Source organism: Cottoperca gobio, chromosome 14 (assembly GCF_900634415.1).
Source record: "Cottoperca gobio chromosome 14, fCotGob3.1, whole genome shotgun sequence".
Classification (NCBI taxonomy): Eukaryota; Metazoa; Chordata; class Actinopteri; order Perciformes; family Bovichtidae; genus Cottoperca; species Cottoperca gobio.
This window is the reverse complement of record NC_041368.1, coordinates 7,133,089-7,155,374: the sequence shown is the minus strand read 5'-3', so window position 1 is coordinate 7,155,374 and position 22,286 is coordinate 7,133,089. Positions and strand designations below refer to the sequence as shown.

The window sequence follows — 22,286 nt, the reverse complement described above, 5'->3', positions numbered from 1 at the left end:
AGAAAAGGACACCTGCACATGTGAACCATACCTCTGTGAGGAAATTACTGATTAGCTTGTAATATCTCCAAAATGCAAAGCACACAATCCTATAGCGGGAAGGCAAACACGTTATATGGAAAGGCATTCTGAGGTCAGGCACGTACAACAGGGTCTTAAGTTATGAATGGAAAGTCAAAAGATGTTTGTAGTTTTTTTAATAAGTAAGTAGATCTGCCTCCACACAAGCTAAACACAATGTTCAGGAGGGATGTGCCTAGCACTTGAAACATACTTTTTCAGAGTACATATTTAAGCCACCGGCAGTCAAATCATCATCTTTTAGTAAAAATATTATGTTTTATATATCTATGATTACTTTACTCAATAACGTACTACTCTTACAGCCAGATAATCCTGTTTTGGAAACGTATCTTTTCTAGGTTACGAACCGGAGGTAAATTGTATGCCCGATTGGTCTTCAATCTACCCGAGTTCTCCACACTACACCGCTCCGCCGCTCCCTTCACTGGTTACCAGTGGCTGCCCGAATCTGCTTCAAGACTCTGGTGCTGGCCTACCGTGCTGTGAATGGATCAGCCCCTTCCTACATCCAGTTTGCTATCCTGGCTCCAAAATGGTGGAACGACCTCCCCATTGATGTCAGGTCAGCAGACAGTCTTCACACCTTCCTGTCGCAGACTGAAACTCACCTGTTTCGACTGTATCTCGACGAATGAAGAAAAAAGACAGTTCTTTGTATGTTGCACTTATATTGGTTTGGCTTATTTGAATGGATGTCCGTCCTCATCCTCTACATTTTAACTGCCAATTTTTATTAATTAAGATCTGCATTTTACTGGGAAGATATATTGCAATGTGTCATTTAAGAGACATACTGCTATGATGTCTTACTGGAAACACTAAGATCTTTACATCTATTAAATGAGTTGCTATTGGCACAATTTCCCCAAGATCCCTGTGATTCTCTATTTTAAAAGCCAATGTGGAAATAAATGTAATTCTCTACTAAATAAGCAAACATTAAAAAAAACAAAACATGGAGATTTCAAGTTTGTCATTACACTTATAGCAAACTTATTTGTATAAGCTTCATACTGTACGTTTTTGAATGATTCGCCATATCTCTCTCCTGGAATTACAAAAAGGAAATCAGAAGGTTATTACAGAGGAATATTAACTAACCTCATATTGGTTGACAGATGTGACAGCAGAGAGTCAAGGCAGCACTTTCTCACAATACGTTAACATTACCATTGATTTCTTAGCAATGCCATGGCAACAACGTAAACGCTGGACTCCCGCTATCTCGCTCACAAGCAGGGGGTCCCTTGACAGAGACGGCAGCATTTAGTCAACTCAAAGAGGATGTGACATGCAAATCCCTTCTGGTCTGCAGCATCTGTTTAATACTGACCCATGTCCCGACGCACTGGCAGCAGCCCCTGCCATAACATCTGTTTAAAGGTGACCCTGACCCCCGTGTAGTACCTTGGTGTAAAGTCGTACCTTTTCTCTCAACATAGATCATTACCTCTGGCCAAACCACAGGGGGCAGCGTGCGTGGATTGAGAAGTATGTGCAAAACATCTGGTTCATCGTGACCCTTTTGCCCCCGACCTCTTATAGAGATACAACTTTTTCATTCTTACAGTTGGGTGGTGTCAATGCGAGGTGAAATTATTGTTATAATATCATGACTTTCGGGACCTGTAACGTGACTCAAAAATGTTCTGCTTCTTAGGAGTTTTTGAGGTCAGAATTAAAATTCACAGTACATGAGGTCGCATCTCTATTTCCAAGACACCAACATGGGCTCTCAATAGCACCTGTTGTGTAAATATGTGTCAACATGAGCTGTTCTTCTGTTTCATCTGGTTACGGTCAGAATTTAATAATGCAAACTAACACACAAGTAGTGTTAAATATATGATAGCAAGGTAGGCAAAGTCCAAATCTTATATATATGAAATCATGGTAAAAGAATACCATGATGGAGTTTAAAATTCTTTAGGTTAAAAGTTGAGTGAAGACACTTATATTTGATAAAGAACAAAATGGTTAGTTGCGGCCCTATCTTTAACTTTTGACCAATAAAGCGTTAAAGAAGAACTCTGGTTGCACAATGAAGCTTTGAGGTAAGAATACATGTATCCGTATGAACCAGGGTTTAGATCAGACCACAAAGATAAGGAGCCATAATAAACACTTTGTTCATGATATTGTTAATCTGAGTGTATTCTGAAATAAAATTCAAAATGCAAGGTTTAGTGAGAATGGCTTCTGTTCATCTCATACAGAGTGGAACAAAGGGCAGATATAGTGAAAGGGAATGATTGCTCTTGCCTAAAGGTTTTGGGTTAGACTTGCAGCAATTACAAAACACAAGCTGTTCTGATATCTGATAGTAAGTGTTGTGTGTGTGTGTGTGTGTGTGTGTGTGTGTGTGTGTGTGTGTGTGTGTGTTTGCAGTGTGCATGACACAGGGACATGAATGCAAAGGGTGCGTTCTCTTCTAATAAACTATCAAAAGTCTTCAGCTATTTAATGAGGCACCACCATTCAGACCAGACCGAGCACACACACACACACACACACACACACACACACACACACACACACACACACACACACACACACACACACACACACACACACACACACACACACACACACACTAACTGCCACAAAACTTAAATTTAACACTGGGCTTTCTCATCATTTGGAGCTGTGCCCTTTAAACGCACAGCCTGGAATGGACAAACCTAAGGCCTTTTATATCCTCCATTAGTTGTGCAGCAAGATATAAATTAGCAGTATCACTGCAACCACAGCAGCATCCAGCCAAAGCCGACTAATGCTTGGCAATCTTCCATAAAACTCACATTCCACCATGATATACTCCTACTACACGGGTGTCTCACATAAAATGAGCTTCACAGGCCTTTGGACAGACATACAGTGGTGTTTTGGCTCTGTGCCGTTATTACTGTAGATGCGAACCAGCACAGCTGCTATTAGTTTCATGTCCAGACTGTCAGCTTTAATGGATATGTTCTCCCACATGAAATGAGCGGTTGGAAAACTTCTGCCACATTTTGCCAACTTTAAACAGTGCCAGTGCTCCAAAAGCTGTGCAGATTATGATCTGATGATAGAAAATAATGATGCTAAGCCTATTTTCAGATGCAGATTTGTAAACAGCTAAATTAATTCCTATGCTTTAATCTTTTACGGTCTTGCTCAGCTGATTAGATAATACTTTTTTAAGGCCTTTATTTGATGCTATGATCATATAGAGAGAGATAGGAAACACATGGAGACAGAGGGTGATGACACGCAACAAAAGTTCCCGGAACTTCACGATTTCATGGTTGTAAACCACTAACAACCAAAATGCCCCTCTGCTCAGATCTTTCTTTCATTGTTCTAGATATGTGACACTAAAAAGTGTAAATACACACTTTAAATATATTTCCTTGAGAGCCATATATTTATTAAAATTGAGTTTTAAGTATATCACGTCTCAGAGTACTAAAAGCGCTATCAGTGTTTCCCCTACCATTGTCTATGCCCCCCCCCCAACGGAACCTATCGCTATCTAATTTATGTGCACGTTTAGGTGTCTACTGCACGGGTGTCAAACTCAAGGCCACAATTATATCCAGGCCGCAAAAAAATGTCTATCATAACTGGCCCGCCGGTTTTGGTAATTAAATCAATGCATGGCACAACCACGGGGAAATACATATTTGAGGAAGTATCTCAATGTGTGAAGGAAATGAAACTATCCCGGGACAAACTGACGGGACTGACGACAGATGGAGCGCCTTAGATGCGCGGTGAAAATAACGGATTAGTAGGCAGGATGTGGGAGAAGATGCAGCTGACGGTGTATCACTGCATCATACACCAGGAAGCACTGTGTTGTAAAGCTCTGGAAATGGAAGATGTAATAAGCAACGTAACACAGATAGGAAACTTGAGGAGATACATTCTGAACATGGTGGTGCGATGGCTGAGTCGAGGGAAAGTGCTGAATAGATTTTTCCGAGTTGCGTGAGGAAATCTACCAGTTTTTGGAAGCAAAGGGAAACACACTACAGATCTCTGGGACGATGTGAGCTGGCCTTTTTGTGCGACATAACGAAGCATCTCACTGTTAAACCTGCAGCTTCAGGGCCGTGTGATCGCGGACATGTATGATGCAGTGAGAGCCAAGCTGCGCCTGTGGGAGACTCTGATGCAGAAGGAAACTTTGGTTACTGCGTGTTTCCAAACACTGACAAACCATCTCCACCGCTGTGTTCCTGTGTTGTTTGCAGCAAACTTCATGCTGCTCAGATGCTTTGCATGTTTAGAAGCACATACCTGTGTGAGCAGCTTTTCTCTGTGATGAAGATGAACACAAACACACACAGGAGTCGTCTCACCGATGCTCACCTTCACTCACTGAGGGCTTCCACAGAACCCCAAACAAACTGGCAGCTAAGAAAAGATTCCAAACATCTGGCTCTGACTGCATAAAAGGAGAATGTAGCCTACCTAAATATGTTCCATATCTTTTTGCACTTTATCCAATATGTCTATCCTGTGCAATAAATGTGGACTGTGTTTGGCCCTCGAATAGTCCCAGTTTTTAAATTTGGCCCTCTCTGTGAGAGTTTGACACCCCTGCTCTACTGGTTGCTTTGCGCAGTTTCTCCTCTTCTGTTTCGCAAAGGGCAGGGCTCCGCCCCCTATATACACATACACACACACAAACACACACACACACACACACACACATTCAAAGACGGAGCGGAGAAAAGAACAAAATCCGCTGCTTAATGTTTTACTTTAAAATGACACAGTATAATTATTTATTACTTGTTAATCATGTTTATAAATGTCAGCTCAAAATTGTCTGCAAGCCATATCGCATCATCGAAAGAGCCACAGGTTCCCGACCCCTGTCTTAAGGGGTGGGGGAATTTACCCGAAAATACCTACAAACGACATACCCAAAGTAAAAGCTGCTCTTCAACCATTTGCACCAGCTGCATGATTTTGGTCTCATTCAAAAGATAACTCTCTTATTGTTCTAATCACTCCAAGTGCTTCTGGCACTGAGTAATAGTGGTCTGAATATACTAAATTTGAAGAAAATAAACTCCACCTGAAGTTTGTTGTTGAAAAAGATGCCTGAAGATGGGTATAGCTGGTAGTTAAGAGCTGGAAAACACAATAGGAACATAGGCGAATCAACGGGAGACTGGGCTGCTGCTGGCTCCGTCTGTAAACAAAAGACCGAAAGGTCAGAGTTCGGCATCCCGTTAGCAAGCATCAAAATAGCGCTAATAGCTTGATATATGCCGTTTTTGCCGAGTATCATCGCAAAATTAAACGCATCGATCAGCTGATTTCAAAGATTGCAACAGCTGTTCGTGGGCTTTTAGCAATGTGACGATGTTCAAGATGGATATATTTTTACTGGAAATTATCTATTGGATCTATTGTTTTCTTTGGATTATTACTGATTACAGGATTATGATGAGACTTCATAGGTGAGTTGGCTCAAAGTTATGGGTTTGATTGTGAGTTTGCTTGCTTGTGTGAGATGCCTACTGTACTTGCTGTTGTGATTTTGATCTTGCTCACTAAATAGACGAGATTCTAAGCTTTCTAACAATATGTGGCATTGTGTAACAACTCCATCATGGCGGACTGTAAACAACACATGGCAAGATACAACCTCTCTGAAAATGCAAAACTATCACATGACGGCTGGCGGGTTAAATCAGTAAACATTCTGCACCTTTTTGTAAAGATTTTGGTTGGTTAGACACAAATGCTCTTCCACCCTGCACAACAACAACAACAACAAGCTGCCCTTTACTACAACAATCTGGTCTATTGGCCACTTAGGAGACCAAGAGGAGCAAGTGGTTGCATCTCAGTGGTGGGAGAGGGGTGGAAAGAGTATGAAAACATCATACTCAAGTTAAAGTACTATATTAAAGAATCTTTACTAAAGTAAAAGTAAAAAGTAGAAAATAAAAAGTACAAATAAACCTCAAGTAAAAAGTAGGTCTAGGTATAGACTACTAGTGGATCAACATCACAGATGTTCAAACTAACAATAAATTCCATTACTATAGACTTTGCAGCCTGTGATTACAACTGATGATCAATTCTAACTGTTTTCCTCCCTAAAGCCTACGAGCTACAACCAACACGGCGAAAGAATACTTAAGACAATCAAAAAATTAAAATATGGCAGACACATATATAAATAAAGCGACATATGGACACCATGGCAGATGCAACAATCAATACATGAAATAGCCTGCCACTTCATAAAGAATAAACAAAACATCGCCAAAAGCAGATAACACAGAGATGTAGAATCCACAGCGACTGCAGGACAACATCACAATGCTGACCACATCATCTGCACAGCGAGTTATAGTATGCAGTTGTTGTTGTTATACGCGACTCACCCATGTGAGCGTCATGCTGGGAGTCTTTGTGCACCTCCTCCACAATCTGCTCCAGGCTCGTCCATCCTCAGAGCGTAATGTGTCCGATCCCAGTCTCTCTTTCCCAATGCGATCCTCACAGCTTTCACACATGAGCTGAGTGAGGCTCTGCAGTCACATTAGGGATAAACTGCCACAAACAGCAGCAAAGGCCTCACACAGCTCCCTGAATGTAAAAGTTCCTCAACGCAGAAGTCACCGCTGCAAAAATCTATCATGAGCATTGTAACATTTAGCATTGTAGCCAGAACCAGCAGACACCTGTTCACGTAATGTCGTTGGTGTGTTTGATTTGGATCACTTAACATGCTTGACCGGGTGGTGCATAGGTGATTAATTAAGGTCGATGCAATCTATGTGTACAAAGCTACACTTAATGCTAACCATAACCAAAATTAGGCTACATCATACTTGATTTTATTGCATTGTTATGCATTTGTTTTACTGTTCACAAACTGCAAGCACACATGCACCAAGACACTCGGCAACATGTCTTCCAGAGTGCCAGCTGACTGCAGCAAGTTTGGAGTGCAGAGTGTCTCCTCTTCGGGGGTCTGTCTCTCCTCCTGCGGCCAGACACACAGCAGCTTCTTCTCTGCTACAGCTGCATATTTATCATGTTTTTGTTTGTTTATTTCTCCCACAGTTTAATATAGCTTTTTCATGTGACTGACTTTTATTTATACTTTGTGACGGATGTGACTACAAATGTAGTAAAGTACTTGTGATAGAACGTACTTAAAGGTCCAATGTGTAGTAATCAGTGGTTCTATTAGCATTTTTTTAATTCATTATTTTATTAGTGTATAATCTACATAGGGAGCAGGTCCTCTTCCATGTCCGCCATGTTGCACCGCCTTGTTTCTACATATACTTTTTCAAAACTTTGAAGGCCATAAACCAACTTGGTGAAGAAGTACACATGACATCTGTGTTCAAGCTTAAAGTTTTTGTTTATGTTCTATCTCTACAGCATCAAATCTTTGTGTGTTCAGGCACCACAATTGTTCCTTTTCCCTTAAGCCCAACAACTGCTTGCAGAGATGAGGCACTTAACCTCTAAACTATTGTGTCTCTGGATTTGACTTTTCACAGCACTGGAAAGATGTCTATATTCACTGCATGTCTCCATGACACGTCTTAACCGGAGGTCACCTGCCTGATCACCTCTGGTCTTTGGCCTGAACTTCAGAAAAGTCAAAGAGGTGTTGTTTGAGGATCTCAGCTTGTTCATGGGCTCATGTGGGGAAAATGCCTTCAAAGTAAAGCTTGAAGACATCAAAGCTTTTTTCTCCGCCAATTCTCTCTGATGGCATCTTGAAGCACAGCAAACAGGTCATAGATTGTGTGTGTGTGTGTGTGTGTGTGTGTGTGTGTGTGTGTGTGTGTGTGTGTGTGTGTCTGGCCTATGTGTGAGTGTGGTTGTAGCTACACATGGTCAGCACAATTACAGAACATCAAAGTCCACTAACATCACTGCTGTCATCCCTGGTCGAAATCGTCCTGCAGAGTAAACAGAGATCTGGCCACACAGGATACTGCGGAGGAGGGATGAAGAGGGAAATGAAGATGAGTTATGAGGCCTGTGTGGAGGCCAGGTGATATAATGGTGGAAAGCGATTAAGGGAAAGATTGGGATTGATGGAGGGATGGAACGAAGTGGCTCTTACTGAAGGTCTGAAAGGAAGCAACCTGAGATGTGGGCAAGTGAATCCACATCATAAAGAAGAGGAAGGTATTTGCATATGGAGCGGCTGATACCTTCGAGACAGCTGCAGCTCTCGCAGCTGGCAGACTGACAGCACTGGGCAGGTGTGAAGCTCGGCACATTCAGAAAGTGACACTTAACGAGAGTTGTGTGGGTGTGTGTGTGTGTGTGTGTCCGTGTGTGCGGAGGGTGCACCATTCATCTTAAACACCCCTTTGTGGCGCAGCCTTCAAAAATAGAGACATACTGTATCAATTCTCTCTTCTTTCCCCAGCGCATCCATCAGCGTCCTTCCTTCTAATTGCTGTTTGCTTCTCTACAATTTTCTCTTATTTTTTCTCCCAAAGTTATACAAAGGGGCAGGAAAGTGCTTCATCGACGGAACAGCATTCACATTATTACGTTATATGAAAATCTGAGGTACGTGTCGACACTGATGACTTATTTTAGGGCTTATTTAATTATATTTGAATCTCAGCATGTCCTTGATGAACATGTTTAACTTGTCAATGCATTGTTTGTCCAGGAGGTGGGCTATTTTTGATTTTGAAACAGTCTTGCACTGAGAAACCTAAATGAATGCATCAATCAATATTCACCCTTGCTCCCCATCCTGCTTTATTCCCTTGTCATTTCACTGGTGGCAACAAAGCAGCCAATTCTAAACAGGCAGTACAAATCGGCAAGATTAAGGAACATATATTTTGTCATCTTTCTTTAGTTTAAAGTAACATTTTTCTATCCTGTTTTTGCTCTGGGACTTTTTGAATGTTGGTCAAATATGCCTCATCACCGAATCACTTTGTAACCAGACACAGTCGAGGTCATTGATTATATTCTTGAATGCTGAGCCAAAATGATTGGTGGTTTCCTTTTACAGAATAATGGCTTAGAAACTTTGTGAAACCACGTGTTCCTCTTTTCACAGAGAAACTTATTGACAAATCCAATATTTATCACAGATAGTAAAATAACCCAGAGCAAGAAAATAAAAATAGGTTCTGAAAGCTTGTGTTGGAAGAAAGTCCCAACTCTAGCTGCAAGGCTTTGGGGTTTCTCAATATTAAGTTTGAAGTATCTAATTTTTGGCATTTTGAAGAGATGAATGTGTTTTAATTATTTAAAGAAAATGCTCTTTTTTGGGTAATATGGTTATGGGATTTTACTGTAACATTCACTTTAACATTACATTTAAGGTGTGATTGGTCATGAAGCATCATTCTGACACAGTGTTGAGTATAGGCGTACAAGTATATAGTGGTGGGTTTGGGTTTTGTGACAGCTCAGTGGACTATGTTGCATGCTATTCATTCACCGCATGGCTTCAGATCCATTGTTGCCTGTCATCCCACCTGTCTCCTCAATCTGTCCTGTTATTATTCTAGAATACTACAAACGTAAAAACTTTCAGCAAATCTGGGAAAGTTGGAACATAATTTTCTTTGGGGAATGCAAACACTTGGCTGCAAAAAGAAAAATCTACTTGACAACAAGGACGAAGGAAGGAAATCAATCATGTGGAACAATATTTTGCATGAAAAGCCCGGTCTTCCTCGACTTCTCCGTCCCAGTTCACAACACTGCTCTGATGGATTGAGTGGTAATTGAGTTTTTCACTGACCACTCACTTTTCATCAGCAGAAGAATCACACCTCGGCTGCAGAAATGCAACCCTCTCCAGGCTGCAGTTATTTCTGACAGGTGGGCTGATTGCAGCTGCTTTCTTCAGTCTAACATGACGTCTTATTGCCATTACTTAATTCCCCCCTCAGTCATCATCTTCTGACTCACTGGAAAAGATACCTCTCCCTCCTGTCTATCCGGCTCATTTCCATCCTCTCTCAGTCTCTCCCTATTCATATTCTTATATCCCTCTTTATGCGCTCCACCTTTCCTCACATTTATGCACATTCTTCACTTTCCTCATGCTGTTGGAGTAGAAATAATGTCACATGGCCAAGATGTAAAGAATTTTCAATTCAAGCCAATCTGACAGGTTTCTAAAAGTGGACACATATACTCAAACCAGCCCATTTTTCTAGGTAAATGACAAATATCTAGACGCACAACCATCTGTCGGGTTTACATAAAATGGTTAGAAAAAGAGAACTCAAGTGAGCGGATGTTCTCTGGACAGAAATGCCTTGTTGATGACCGAGGTCAGAGGAGAATGTGCTCACTGGTTTGAGCTGATTAGAAGGCAACAGTAACTAAAATAAGCACTCGTTACTACCAAGGTATGAAGATCAGCATCTCTGAACGCACAACACATCAAATCTTGAAGCAGATAGGCTACTACGACAGCAGAAGACGACACCAGGTGCTACTCCTGTCAGCTAAGAACAGGAAACTGAGACTATAATTGGCACAGGCTCTCCAAAATTGGACAAGAAGATTGGAAAAACGTTGCCTGGTCTGATGAGTCTTGATTTCTGCTGCAGCATTCAGGTAATGGGGTCAGAATTTGACGTAAACAACATGAAAGCATGGATCCATCCTGCCTTGTGTCAACAGTAAAGGCTGATGGTGTTGGTGGTTTAATGGTGTGCGGGATATTTTCTTGGCACACTCTGGGCCCCACTTTGGGTACTACCAATTGAGCGTTGAGTATTGTGCTGACCATGTCTATCCCTTTATGACCACAGTGTCCCCATCTTCTAACTACTGTCACATGGCTCAAATCGTCTCAAAGTGGTTTCTTGAACACGACAATAACTGTACTCAAATGTCCTCCACAGTCACCAGATCTCAATCCAATAGAGCACCTTTGGGATGTGATGGAAGGGGAGATGCGACTCATGGATGTGCAACAACTGCGTGATGCTATCGTGCTAGTACCTTGTTGAATATGCCTTGAAGAAGTAAGGCAGTTCTGAAGGCAAAAGGGAGGACCAACCCGGTAGTAGAAAGGTATAGATTCTTTTATCGCACTATAATACAATCCATGCTCAAGTGTTTGAGTTTTAGAGATTTACTCTGGTACATTTTGAAATTTTAAACTGTAATAAAAGCGAAAAACTTGTAGAAACTATAGCACTATATTATTCATGTAACATATCCTATATATTGTTTTTGGGATTGGTTTGAGTAGATCATTGTGGATGTGAATGAGAGTTTATTCATGAAGTGACTCTGGATAACTTTCGTTCTGTCTTTCAAGCTTCAATGAAATTTAATGTCCAAATGAATCAAAGGTTTTCCTCCTTTTTTACAATTACTTTTCCCAATATTACTCTTTCCTGATTTACTGGGACTAATTTGAAAGTTTATACTGTATATATCAGGTAGAGTATTACAGCCTTGTATAGACTAGTTGATTAATATGGGAAGGTACTGCTGAAAGCTGAAAGACTCCACATGACAAAGGGAATGGCATCATAACACCAACACAACAGCACGCAGATAGCGAAGCTAAAACACAACATGAATTATTCTTGTCAATAAATAATCATGAACATGTGTCTGTGCATGTATTTGCTTATGATTTTGTGAGTCTATGTTTGTGCATGGAATACATTCATATGTTGCCTAAGCAGAAGCAGAAGTATTTATAATGTATCACCAGTGCTTATCTCTCCATTCAGGAAACACTGAGCTAAAACGCTTCCAGAAAGAAAACGATGATAACAAATAAATAGAATCAGGCTTATACAGAAGTTTTGGCAACTATTTATTCAACAATTTTCATTTCATACATGAGAACGAACCTCTAAATAAAATATAATAAATCCCACAGACATTGGTGGAAAAACACCTCCATTACGGTGCTATATATCAAATCAAGCCCTCTCAGTACAGCTTGATATGAAACCCATTATTTCACCAAGGTACATGTATCTAACTCTAATCCTGATCTTTACTGTGGATATTTTGTATTTTGTGAGTGACAGTGCGTTACAACTCCCTCCATCTAAGGACTGATATACATAAAGACGTGTGTTGCTACAAGGAAAACATTATGATAGAGAGCAAAAGCATTGAACTGCTTACATAGCAAAAGCTAAAATTAGATGACATTGCGTATAAACACAACTTCTATCATTCTTTGAACTCGTGATTATTTGCAGCATATTTCTAAATGTCATTTTTTCAAGTCAGTGATCATATAAAACAATTTTTCTTAAGTCTAATATGCCAATGACAGCAAGATGACAATTACTGAAGAATCACTGAATAATTTTTATTAACATTGCGATAATCTTAAACTCAACAAAAACATGGTGTCAGCATTCAGGGACGGGCAGAGTGGCCAGAGCTCACAAGTCCCCATTTTAATACAGAAAACAAACAAACAAAAATAAATCTCTCTAAATGAAATATATTCCTGAGATGCAAAACAAAAGAAGAGATATTAAAAAAAATCACATGTTTGTTGTCATCGTCTAATTGGTTCTGTGTCAATATTGCAGAGGGGCAAAGAAGTGCACCGAAGCCAAACTGTACAGCAAAGACACATGAAGGGTCAGAGGAGGAGAGACAGCACTGGGCCGGGCCATGTCATGCTATCATCACTGCTGTGGAGACCTAAACCATTAAAACCATGAGCAAAACAAAACAAAACACAGTTTATCCCTTTTTGATAAACAGGTTCAGAGTTGGTATTTTTAGTTGATATGGGCCTCTAATCTCCCTGAAACTGGGGACAATTTCTTGGGCAACTTGGGCAAAAACACATTTGTGTGTATATATGTGTGTGTGTGTGTGTGTGTGTGTGTGTGCCCAACTGACTGCAGTATTTTGTGACCGGAGGTGCTCTCCTTGGGCCGTGCACAGTGTGGTGAAAAGGCTGTAGCAGAATGAATACATAATGCAGTTTCAGTAGGCGGAGTTTGAACAAGCTTCAGTGATCGCCAATCACATCAGCTTGTGTCATCCCTCTTTAAAAGAAGCAGACATGCAGGAGAAGGGTGGAGAAGCAAGCTGGAGGTGCAGAGTCGCAAGGGACAAATAAAAAGCTCCCCAAATATGCGTGCCAGGATGTTCTGATGACCCTTTTCGGGATACACTGAATTCTTGTGATGTGATGTAATTTGAATGATGTCAGTGTACTTAAGTCAACATCGCCTTGTTGTATAATATGTTTCTATTATTACTGTCTGTTGGCTAATATAGGTAGAAAACACACATATGATTAAAAGATACGCATACATGAAATATCTTTTTGTGATTTAGTACAGGTCTGTTATGTGCAAACGGCAACATGAAAATTGTTCACAAAACTGTGTGCAATTTCATGCCGAATTTACTGCCAGTATTGCGCTGCCTGATCTGCATAAACAAGTCATCTCAGCTGCACCACTCCCACATTCAGTCAAAGAAAGTGGGTTTGTTTGGAGTTAGGGATTTACCAAACAGAGGCGAGTCTATGAAATGGACTAGTGCCCATGGAAAATGGCACTGCGAGTGCATAAGCGTTATTACGGTCTTGTCACCAGGATGAAATTAGAGGCCCATGATGAAGCGGATATTAACCGAACCCATATATGTTGGAAAGCAAGGAGGCAACGAGTTTAAAGCTTAGTTTCAACCGACAACATAAAAAGAAATACGACTAATAACCAACCCAAAGATGTAACACGGCTACAGTTGATTCTATTATAGTAAAATAGTGAATGATGGTATGTGCCAGGCTGTTATAATAGCAAACGAAAAAAGATTCTGGTTCGGTCGAACTATCATAAAAAGCCAACAAATTAGCTCATTACTGTCTTGTCATAACAAATATTTACATGTGGTTTTCAGAAAGAAAAACAAACAAGAAAACACATTTCACCATTTACTAAGAAATATCCATCAAATTAGTCAGAGTGCATAATTCAGTGAATGGCACCTGTTTAATTTGGAACTTTCAGCAACTCATCACTGCAGACCTGGTTATTTCCGAGTTCCTTTAATATAAAACAGCCTGTTTCTCTGAATTCAGAATCAACAAATCCAATCGACTGCTCTCTTATTTCTAAGATGGATACACAGGCGTAAAGCAACAGAGAATTTGATTGACACCGTCATTGATTTAAGACACAATGAAAAGAACTAGATAGAAAAGTAAAAAAAAGAAAGAAGACATTACATCATTGTGATAAATGTATCTATTCACACCAGAGCCGGTTTAGAACGCTTTATCTACTGAAGGAACGTGGAGTGAGGCTGAAGTCGAACCTGTAAATAGTGGTGTATTGATTGAAGTGCACTAAAATGTTTAAATATGGAAACTGTGGCAAAGCTTTTGCATTTTTAAAACAAATTATTAACATATTTAAAACGTAATATGCAACCTAAATCCTACATCAGTGGTGACAGGTTTAATGATTCCCAACTTGTGATTCACTCCAGCAGTGCTTGAGTCATAGCACATAGAGAAAGACCTTACTTGCTGACCTTATTTGCATAATGTTGTAAATTGGCCACTGAATTGGAGACAGCTGGGCCCACAATTTTATTGCCCTTGGTAATAATTTGCTCCCTCTTAGTAGATTAGTGCCTTGCCTTTAAGTTTTAGTTCCAGAAGCCACAGTGTTTATCGCTCTTTCACAGGAGAGTAAATCAGCCAAATTTGGCCAATCTGATGAAAGACGAAGGGATATATGAAAAGAAACAGAAGTTGTTTACAAGGATATGTTAGGTTTGAAACTTTCATTGCCTCCAACGGGAAGGTCATTTTTCTTTGAATGCATTTCAATTCCAATTTGTATTTTCAGGATTTGAGCGAAAACAGACACATTTTCTGCTGTTTCTGTTTTTGTTAATCACATTTTTCACAACAACGAATCCTTCCGATCTTTAGCACCACAATCACAAGAAGTCACTATTCTCAAAAATTTAATTACAAACATACTTTCATTGTGGTTCTCCCTTATATTACTTCAGTTCAAATAAATTAAATATGAAAAAAACAAAAACATGCTAATGTGCATTACCAAAGTTTTCACACATTATATACATGCCTTGTGCCAAAACAAAATACATTTGTTTAAAAGTTTTCCAATAAAGATTATGCAATGAAGAAAAAAAAACCCAATGTAAATAGATAAGGTGGCTAATATACAAATTTGAAGGAATCCAGAATTTAACAGCAATTTTCACAATCAACCACATTTTAGCAGACACAATACACAGCAGGGAGCTTAGAACCATTTAAACCAAAAATATTAAAAACATTTCTTTTTATAAAAACATGATTTAGCTTACATTTTCAAAAAGATGAACTGATTTTTTTTCCTTTCAGAATTGAATCAAAGACAGCCTTGTCATCTTTCCACTACCCATTTGAATAGAAGAACCATTCTCAAGGCAATCTAGTTGTTGGCAAGGGAACAAAGTCACTCATTCAGACATTTTGTGCTTCTCTGTTTGTCTTCAGTTTTTTTAGTTTTTGGAAAGGAGGCCCCTGCAGATCTATGACCCAGCACTCACACACTATTTCCTTTTCCCCTCTTTTTTTCGCTTGAAGACCCCATGAAATGGAAATCGAAGTTCATGGAGAGTGACTCTGACGAAATGGAAACAAGAAGAGCAGTTATGCAGTATGAGTTTTCGATACGTTGCTGATATTTACAGTTGAACTAAATAGTTAAATGGAGGTGGCAATACAAAACAAGGTGTTTTAGTGAAACTGATGTTATCACTCTTTGTATAAAATAACACTACGGTTGGATGCTTATCTATGAGCCAGTAAATGAATAGAAATGTGAATAAAAACAAACCACTGTTGAAAGCTGCCTGGACCTCAAGCTTACAAGAGGTAACAATACAAATGACATTACTGAAAATGTATTCAACACTAAATGTCCTATTCATACTGTAACTGTGTACTTACTATATTAACTCCTAATGGTTCCTTTTTACATTTCATGGGGTGCTTAAGTCTTAAAATGATTCAAATGTGACACATACATAAACCAAATAATTCAAAGTGAAAAGCTAAACCCATTTCAGTACAATTTATACAGCTTTTAGAGAGAGAGAGAGAGAGAGAGAGGAGATTGATTCTTTCTGTACAGCTGAACCCTTTATATGAATCACAAACTACTGTAAGCTGTCAAGAGGACACTGCTGAAGGTGTTGGTGTTTTTGCTGCAGCCTGGACAGTGCAGGAATATACAGACAAAAGTACATAGGGACAGCAGATTTAGCAAATGGTTTTATACACATTTGATTGAGTTTATTTGATGGAATGCTTCTAGCATCTGTGTGTATTCTCTGCTCTAAACAATACAACACTACCCTTTAGTAGTACCCTAATAATGAAAACAGTATGATACACTTATCTGGCAAACCTTGCTACAGTGTTACACAAAACCTTCTTCTTATCTTACAAGGGTCAACTGTTTAATTGCAAGTCTATTTAGAGGTGGGTGGGGTCGGGGGAGGTGGATCTAAAAGTACCATATTCAGTGTGATAGACATGTATAAGGCGTAAACAGCAAAGATCTTCATTAAAATAAAAAAAGACACAATGCATAATCAAAAGCTGTGAGCTAAGCAATGAAATGATGGTCCAGTTAACCCATCTACAAAGCATTTACATTGCTACTGACAGACGATACATGAAGGCATTGACAGAAGTTCAATGGCGTCTGTATTTTTAGGCACCGTGTTGATGTGAGATATGATATGTGTTTGTGGACGTGTGTGAACAAAGGGGATATAGTGTGTGTTTGGGTGTCTGCTTGGAGGGGAAACAGGAGAGAAGATGAAGAAGGGCTCATGTAAGAAGCAGTCATGGTAGATATACAGACTTCCAGGCATTCATGTCAAAGATGAGGAAAAATATGAGAAAGGGGACAACTTCGGCAGCGACGGCAAGCTGCCTGTGAAAACCGGCTGCCAATAAAAAAAGTAAAAAGAAATAAAGGACAAGATGTAAATGATAGACAAAAGGCAATCATAGTAAAAACACTTGGGGAACTTCTCTTGTCTGTGGACTGCCTGCAGGTTCCTTGTTGACACGGCGGGGGCAGTTGTCAGGGGTGGAGAAGAAAAGGGGGAGACAGAGAGAGGGGAAAAGAGATACAGAGATTCAAAGAGGGGAAAAGGGAAGGAGAGAGATGCACAGCTCCTTCTGCAGTCTAAATGAAGTATTCTTTCTTTTCTTCTGCGTGTGCATGGTTGCCCTCAGCGTTGATGATGGCTGTGTCGGCATCGGGCGCATCGTCCGCCCCTTTGGCCTCGTTTGTCAAGTACGTTCCTTTTAAAACGAAAAACAAACCGATATCAGGAAAAACAAATTCAGAGCAGACCTGTATGGTGTTTGCATATGAAGACAACATCAGCAATATAAGTAATCAGCTACATTCTTCTTCTACATAATAACGAGAGGCTAGGATAGTACAAGATATGCAAATGCAGCCGAGAGTAAGTGTGTATAACCCTGCATCAATAAAAAGACATTATTGTTCTCAATGATGGCAGTCAAGGCTTAGAGTTGGACGTCCAACATTGTGATACAGAAATCAATTTCATAGCATCAGAACCTGAAGGCCCTGTCACACAGTGCCGTATGGCAGAAACGTACGCTGGCGCATATGAAAATGAGCATATACAACATATATGAACGTATACAGAGCCTATTGATAGCGTATCACGTACTTATACAAAACGTATCAGAGCGAATGGCCAAAGTATTCGACGAATGCCCAACAACATGCATAACGCATTCCTTCGCCGTATGGCGGAAACTATCCTATGTATACGGAATATCGGCAATACGCTGGTGTACGTTGTTGAACGCTGAGGCCGTGAAACGTCTTTTGAGCATGTTCAAAAAACGTTTCACGTTATACGTTTTGTATAAGTACGTGATACGCTATCAATAGGCTCTGTATACGTTCATATACGTTGTATATGCTCATTTTCATATGCGCCAGCATACGTTCCTGCCATACGGCACTGAGTGACAGGGCCTTCAGGCTTTTTCTTTCCTTGAGCAGTGTCACTACATGTGTTACCCAGGCATGCCATATATTGTTATTTTCAAATGGCTATTCAAAAAAGCCTGTGCATGTGTATATGCATGCAAAGAGAAGAGCGTCAGGAATATAACAACCATGCTGATAGGATATTCTGGGCCTTAGTAAAGTCAAAGGTGCATATTAATGGTTTTTGACTTATTGTTATTAATAGTCTATTCTCTAAGTTTTTGGAACTGCAGTTCACATAATGCATTGTGGGATGTCAACAGGAAGTATAATGTCGCCATGGATTGATGATGTGGGCTCTAGTTTATGCCTGTTTTTGTTACTTTTTAGCCTCGATTTGTACATATTTTTGCAAATTGGCACCATTAAAAGTATGCAAAATTAGCTATTAGTCAATTTCGTTTGCAACCTACTCATTGATATACTGACAACCGCATCACTGGATTACTTTGATCCTCAAGAAAACTTAAAGATTTGATGATTCTCAGACAAGTTCTGGAGTTATAAGGATTTTATGTCTAAGGGGATTTATGGACATCAGAGATAACGATTTCCTCATAGAGTGCAAGTCCCACTGAATTTAACAATATGTGTATCATGTTTATGTGTTAAGATTTTTTATGACTCTGAGTACAAGGACTGCAATTTCTGACACAAAATGCAGCAATCACTGGCAACATTTAAAGTATCTCCCTCCCAAATATAACATTAATATTCAAAATATATTAAATTACATTTCTAGCTTTAAAAAATAAATATATAATGCATAATAACCCAGAGTCCTGTGTATGCACTAGTGGCATCATACTGTGTGCCGCACATCAAAGCCATTTGTCCATCAATGCTTCCTATGTGTGCAGGACTTAAACCTTCATTCTTTTTCCTCCTTTTCAAATATGTTGCTTGTAACTTGGGAATTGGGGAGGGACTCTGAGTAGGACATGCTCCACTAGTTCCATGAGCCTTGAGGGACTCAGGTCTAGTCCACTGTGGTTTTACCTTTATGCCTGGCCAGGTATCTTCCCAGAACAATGATTGAACACAAGGTCACAAAGACCACTACAGCCACCACTCCTCCGATCAAGGCATGGTCAGTGCCGCGCTGCCCCAGCGCGTTGGGATCTGAGGAGAGACATGGAGAGAAACAAAGAGAACAGATGAAGGCGCCGGTTGGTGAGGTGAGGGAGTGTGGGCAGAGAAACAGCAAAAATACAGACAATACAAAACAGAGCAAGGAAGAAAAATACGATTATTTCCAGCTCGTTCCTGCTTTAATGAGCTGCTGTCATTCCTCGCTCCTTTCACATCATGCAGTCAGAGCAGAACTGCCTATCTTTTTGAGAATAATAAAATGGAGAGAGAGAGAGAGAGACGGACACCACATTGACACAAAGAGCAGACACACGTTCGCCCTGCAAAATGAAGGGGAAATAGAGAATAAAAGAGGGACTCGGAAAAACGAGGTGAATAATTCAGGATAAACCCCACTGTGCCGCAGGAGTCGCCGACATGCAAACCAGGGCAGCGGTGGAAGAGTAGTACACAGTAAATAAATCATCACATGGAAAATAAAAAGGAAATATCAATCTTTTTCTGTTTCTGGGCAAGGAAGGATTGTTGTTTGGAAAATGAATTTGGTGTTAGACCGTTGCTACAGGTCCCCAGCTGTTGGAAAAGCAGTGGTATTATTGCAAACTCATGAAAGAATGAAGATGGGCCTGTTCATGCCTCATTCAAAAACCCATCAAAGGTTTCTCTTGATTTAAAAAAAATGCTTTTTTCCTTTTTTCACCTCAACTTCCTTTTTCCTCAAAGTCTGGCTTGCAGGTTATTTAAGTTAAGAGTGAGGACGTGAAACTGATAGTGTCTGCTGTAGGTGAATGAAAATAAGTTGACAGCGACAGCGGCAGGGGAGATGGGTAATGGAATAGCCTGTATTATTCATATCAGTCCATGACACCTGAGAAATTAGCACTCATCTCATTATCCTCCTCCGAGTGCCAGGGCATGCCATATACCACCCTGTCACACTGTGTGTGTATGTGGGCTCATGATAGCTAGAATATGTCAGAGCAGTGATAGAAGGGTGGTTTAGACACACAGCACACGTCATACATTGAGACGGTTTCTCTTCAGTATTCTCCTTTTCTTTCTGTGTCCGCCCATGTGGCCAAATTGAACAGCTGGCTTGCTCTCGCTCCATAACTCTCCATGGTCTGAGTGACCAGGCCGTCACACTTCACCGCCTCCCAGTGGACAAACACACACTCATAGCGACAGACGCTCTCATACACACAGACGTGTGCGGCGTGGTTTCACTGTGCTGCAGTTCTGCTTGGTCAGTGGAGCAGAGAGTAAAGGAATGTTCCCCTGGCACGGCCCAGCAGGGCGAGGACTCGGGCGTTTAGTTACACACATGGTTGTGTCTCTTCACCTCTATCTGTCAGGACAGCGAGTGTTTTTTAACCATCATACACACTCACTGTCCAACTGCTGCGCTTCAGTCTGGCTGTTACAACCCAGTGCTGGCACAAACAAGCCATGACAGTCGTATGTCCGACTATAGAGTACCACACAGTTTGGCTGAACAATATGCTGATGTCATGTCCAAGGGGTTGACCTGTGAGTCAAACCCCTTGGATACTTCCAGAACATGTTGTCTGATCCTGCTGCTACTGCATCTCTTCCTCAAAGGAATACTCCACTGAAAATCTGTCTATTGAGTCGAATGGAAAGGTTGCTCTGAAAAAACTATTGCTCGCTCGTTCGGGGAGGACAGCCACTGAAGTCAGTTTGTATACACTCACAGTTTCTCCACAACACACGACTTACAATATATTCCAGTGCATCCTCGTAGCTGCAAAGCTCAGCCAGAAGTAGCATATTTAGTGGCAATTGTTTGTCACATACTGATCATATAGATCAATGGCTGGGAAGCAGATTATGCAGTTTGAGAAGTTTCTATAGATCATTTGAAGCTTGTTTTCCCCCCCAAGACGGCATCATCATTTTGTAGCTACTTCAAACCCAGGCTGACTACAGCAGTCGTCTGCAAAAGGAACTAGCTACACAATTTAAAGGGGAACTCCAATGATTTTACCCATTGTAGTCTGTTTACAGGTCTTTGGGAGTATGATGCGTGAAATATAAATGATGTTATCGCTGGTTCTGCTGCATTAATCAACCTTATTTTTTAAAACTGTCCATTGTGAGTCTGACAATGTTACAGGAGTGCAATGCTAAATCGATTAATGGATCTTCAACATGACCCCTAAGGGTACTCAGAGTTACTGCATGGGAGCTGCCAAATGTAAAATGTTTTTAATTTGTTTTCTTTAAAAAATAAAAATATGTCTGAAAACACACATTACAGTAACTTGAATCCAACATATTATTAGCAAAAATAAAAATAAACTCTTTGTAAAAAAACAACCGATTTAATTTACACAACATTGATGATAACAGTTAGACTGTTACAAATTAATCCTCATGCAATCAAGTGAGCCAGCTAACCTATGCTAAATCCCTGCAAGTCACCAATCCATAACCACCAACTAGTTATGCTGTGACTACAGATTATTATTTTAATAGATTAGTATTGCAGTATTAATATTTTATGCACCCTAAAAAGGTATGTTTATACATGTTACTTTAGGCCATCCTACACAGCATTGTAAGCCCATTTTAATATGCAACTCAATTTCATATATATGGGGGTCCCTGCTCCATCTCTGTTTCAGCTAAGTGGATCTTGAACAGAAAAACGTCGAAGACCCCTAGATCAAGGCATCTCTCAAGCAAAGTGGGGGTGCATATTTGATACAGAAGGTTAGATTTTCAGACGGGTATTCCATTAACTTGATACTCATGAAGCAACAGAAGCCGGTGGCATAAAGCCATCACAACTTACAATGTGTAAATACTTTTCCCGTTGCCTGCCGTCAAAACATGGCTCATCTATTATATTCTGTTGTAGTCCACTGCTTCTTATGGAAGTAAAAAACACAGCAAGGGTGTATGAAGACACACAGAGAAAGGAAATTAAAAAAGTAGAGATTGATGGACAGGAAAATGCTGAAATTTCAGTTGGAGCAAGGCGGACAAGGAAAGAGGACAAGGAGGAGAGAGATCTAGAGGGGA

General features: G+C 40.2%; 1 protein-coding gene across 4 annotated transcripts in view; it reads right to left on the bottom strand.

The window, feature by feature from the left end:
* Positions 1-11,882: 11,882 nt before the first annotated feature.
* cadm2a (cell adhesion molecule 2a) overlaps positions 11,883-22,286 on the bottom strand; it is a 192,796-nt gene continuing 182,392 nt past the window's right edge. For all 4 annotated transcript variants that reach the window (XM_029447839.1, XM_029447835.1, XM_029447838.1 and 1 more), the window contains 2 exons: positions 19,146-19,268; positions 11,883-17,416 (listed from right to left, as the gene is read on the bottom strand). In XM_029447839.1, coding sequence (XP_029303699.1) covers positions 17,298-17,416; positions 19,146-19,268 — 242 coding nt within the window. In that variant the 3' untranslated portion in view covers positions 11,883-17,297. The remainder of the gene's footprint in view (positions 17,417-19,145; positions 19,269-22,286) is intronic.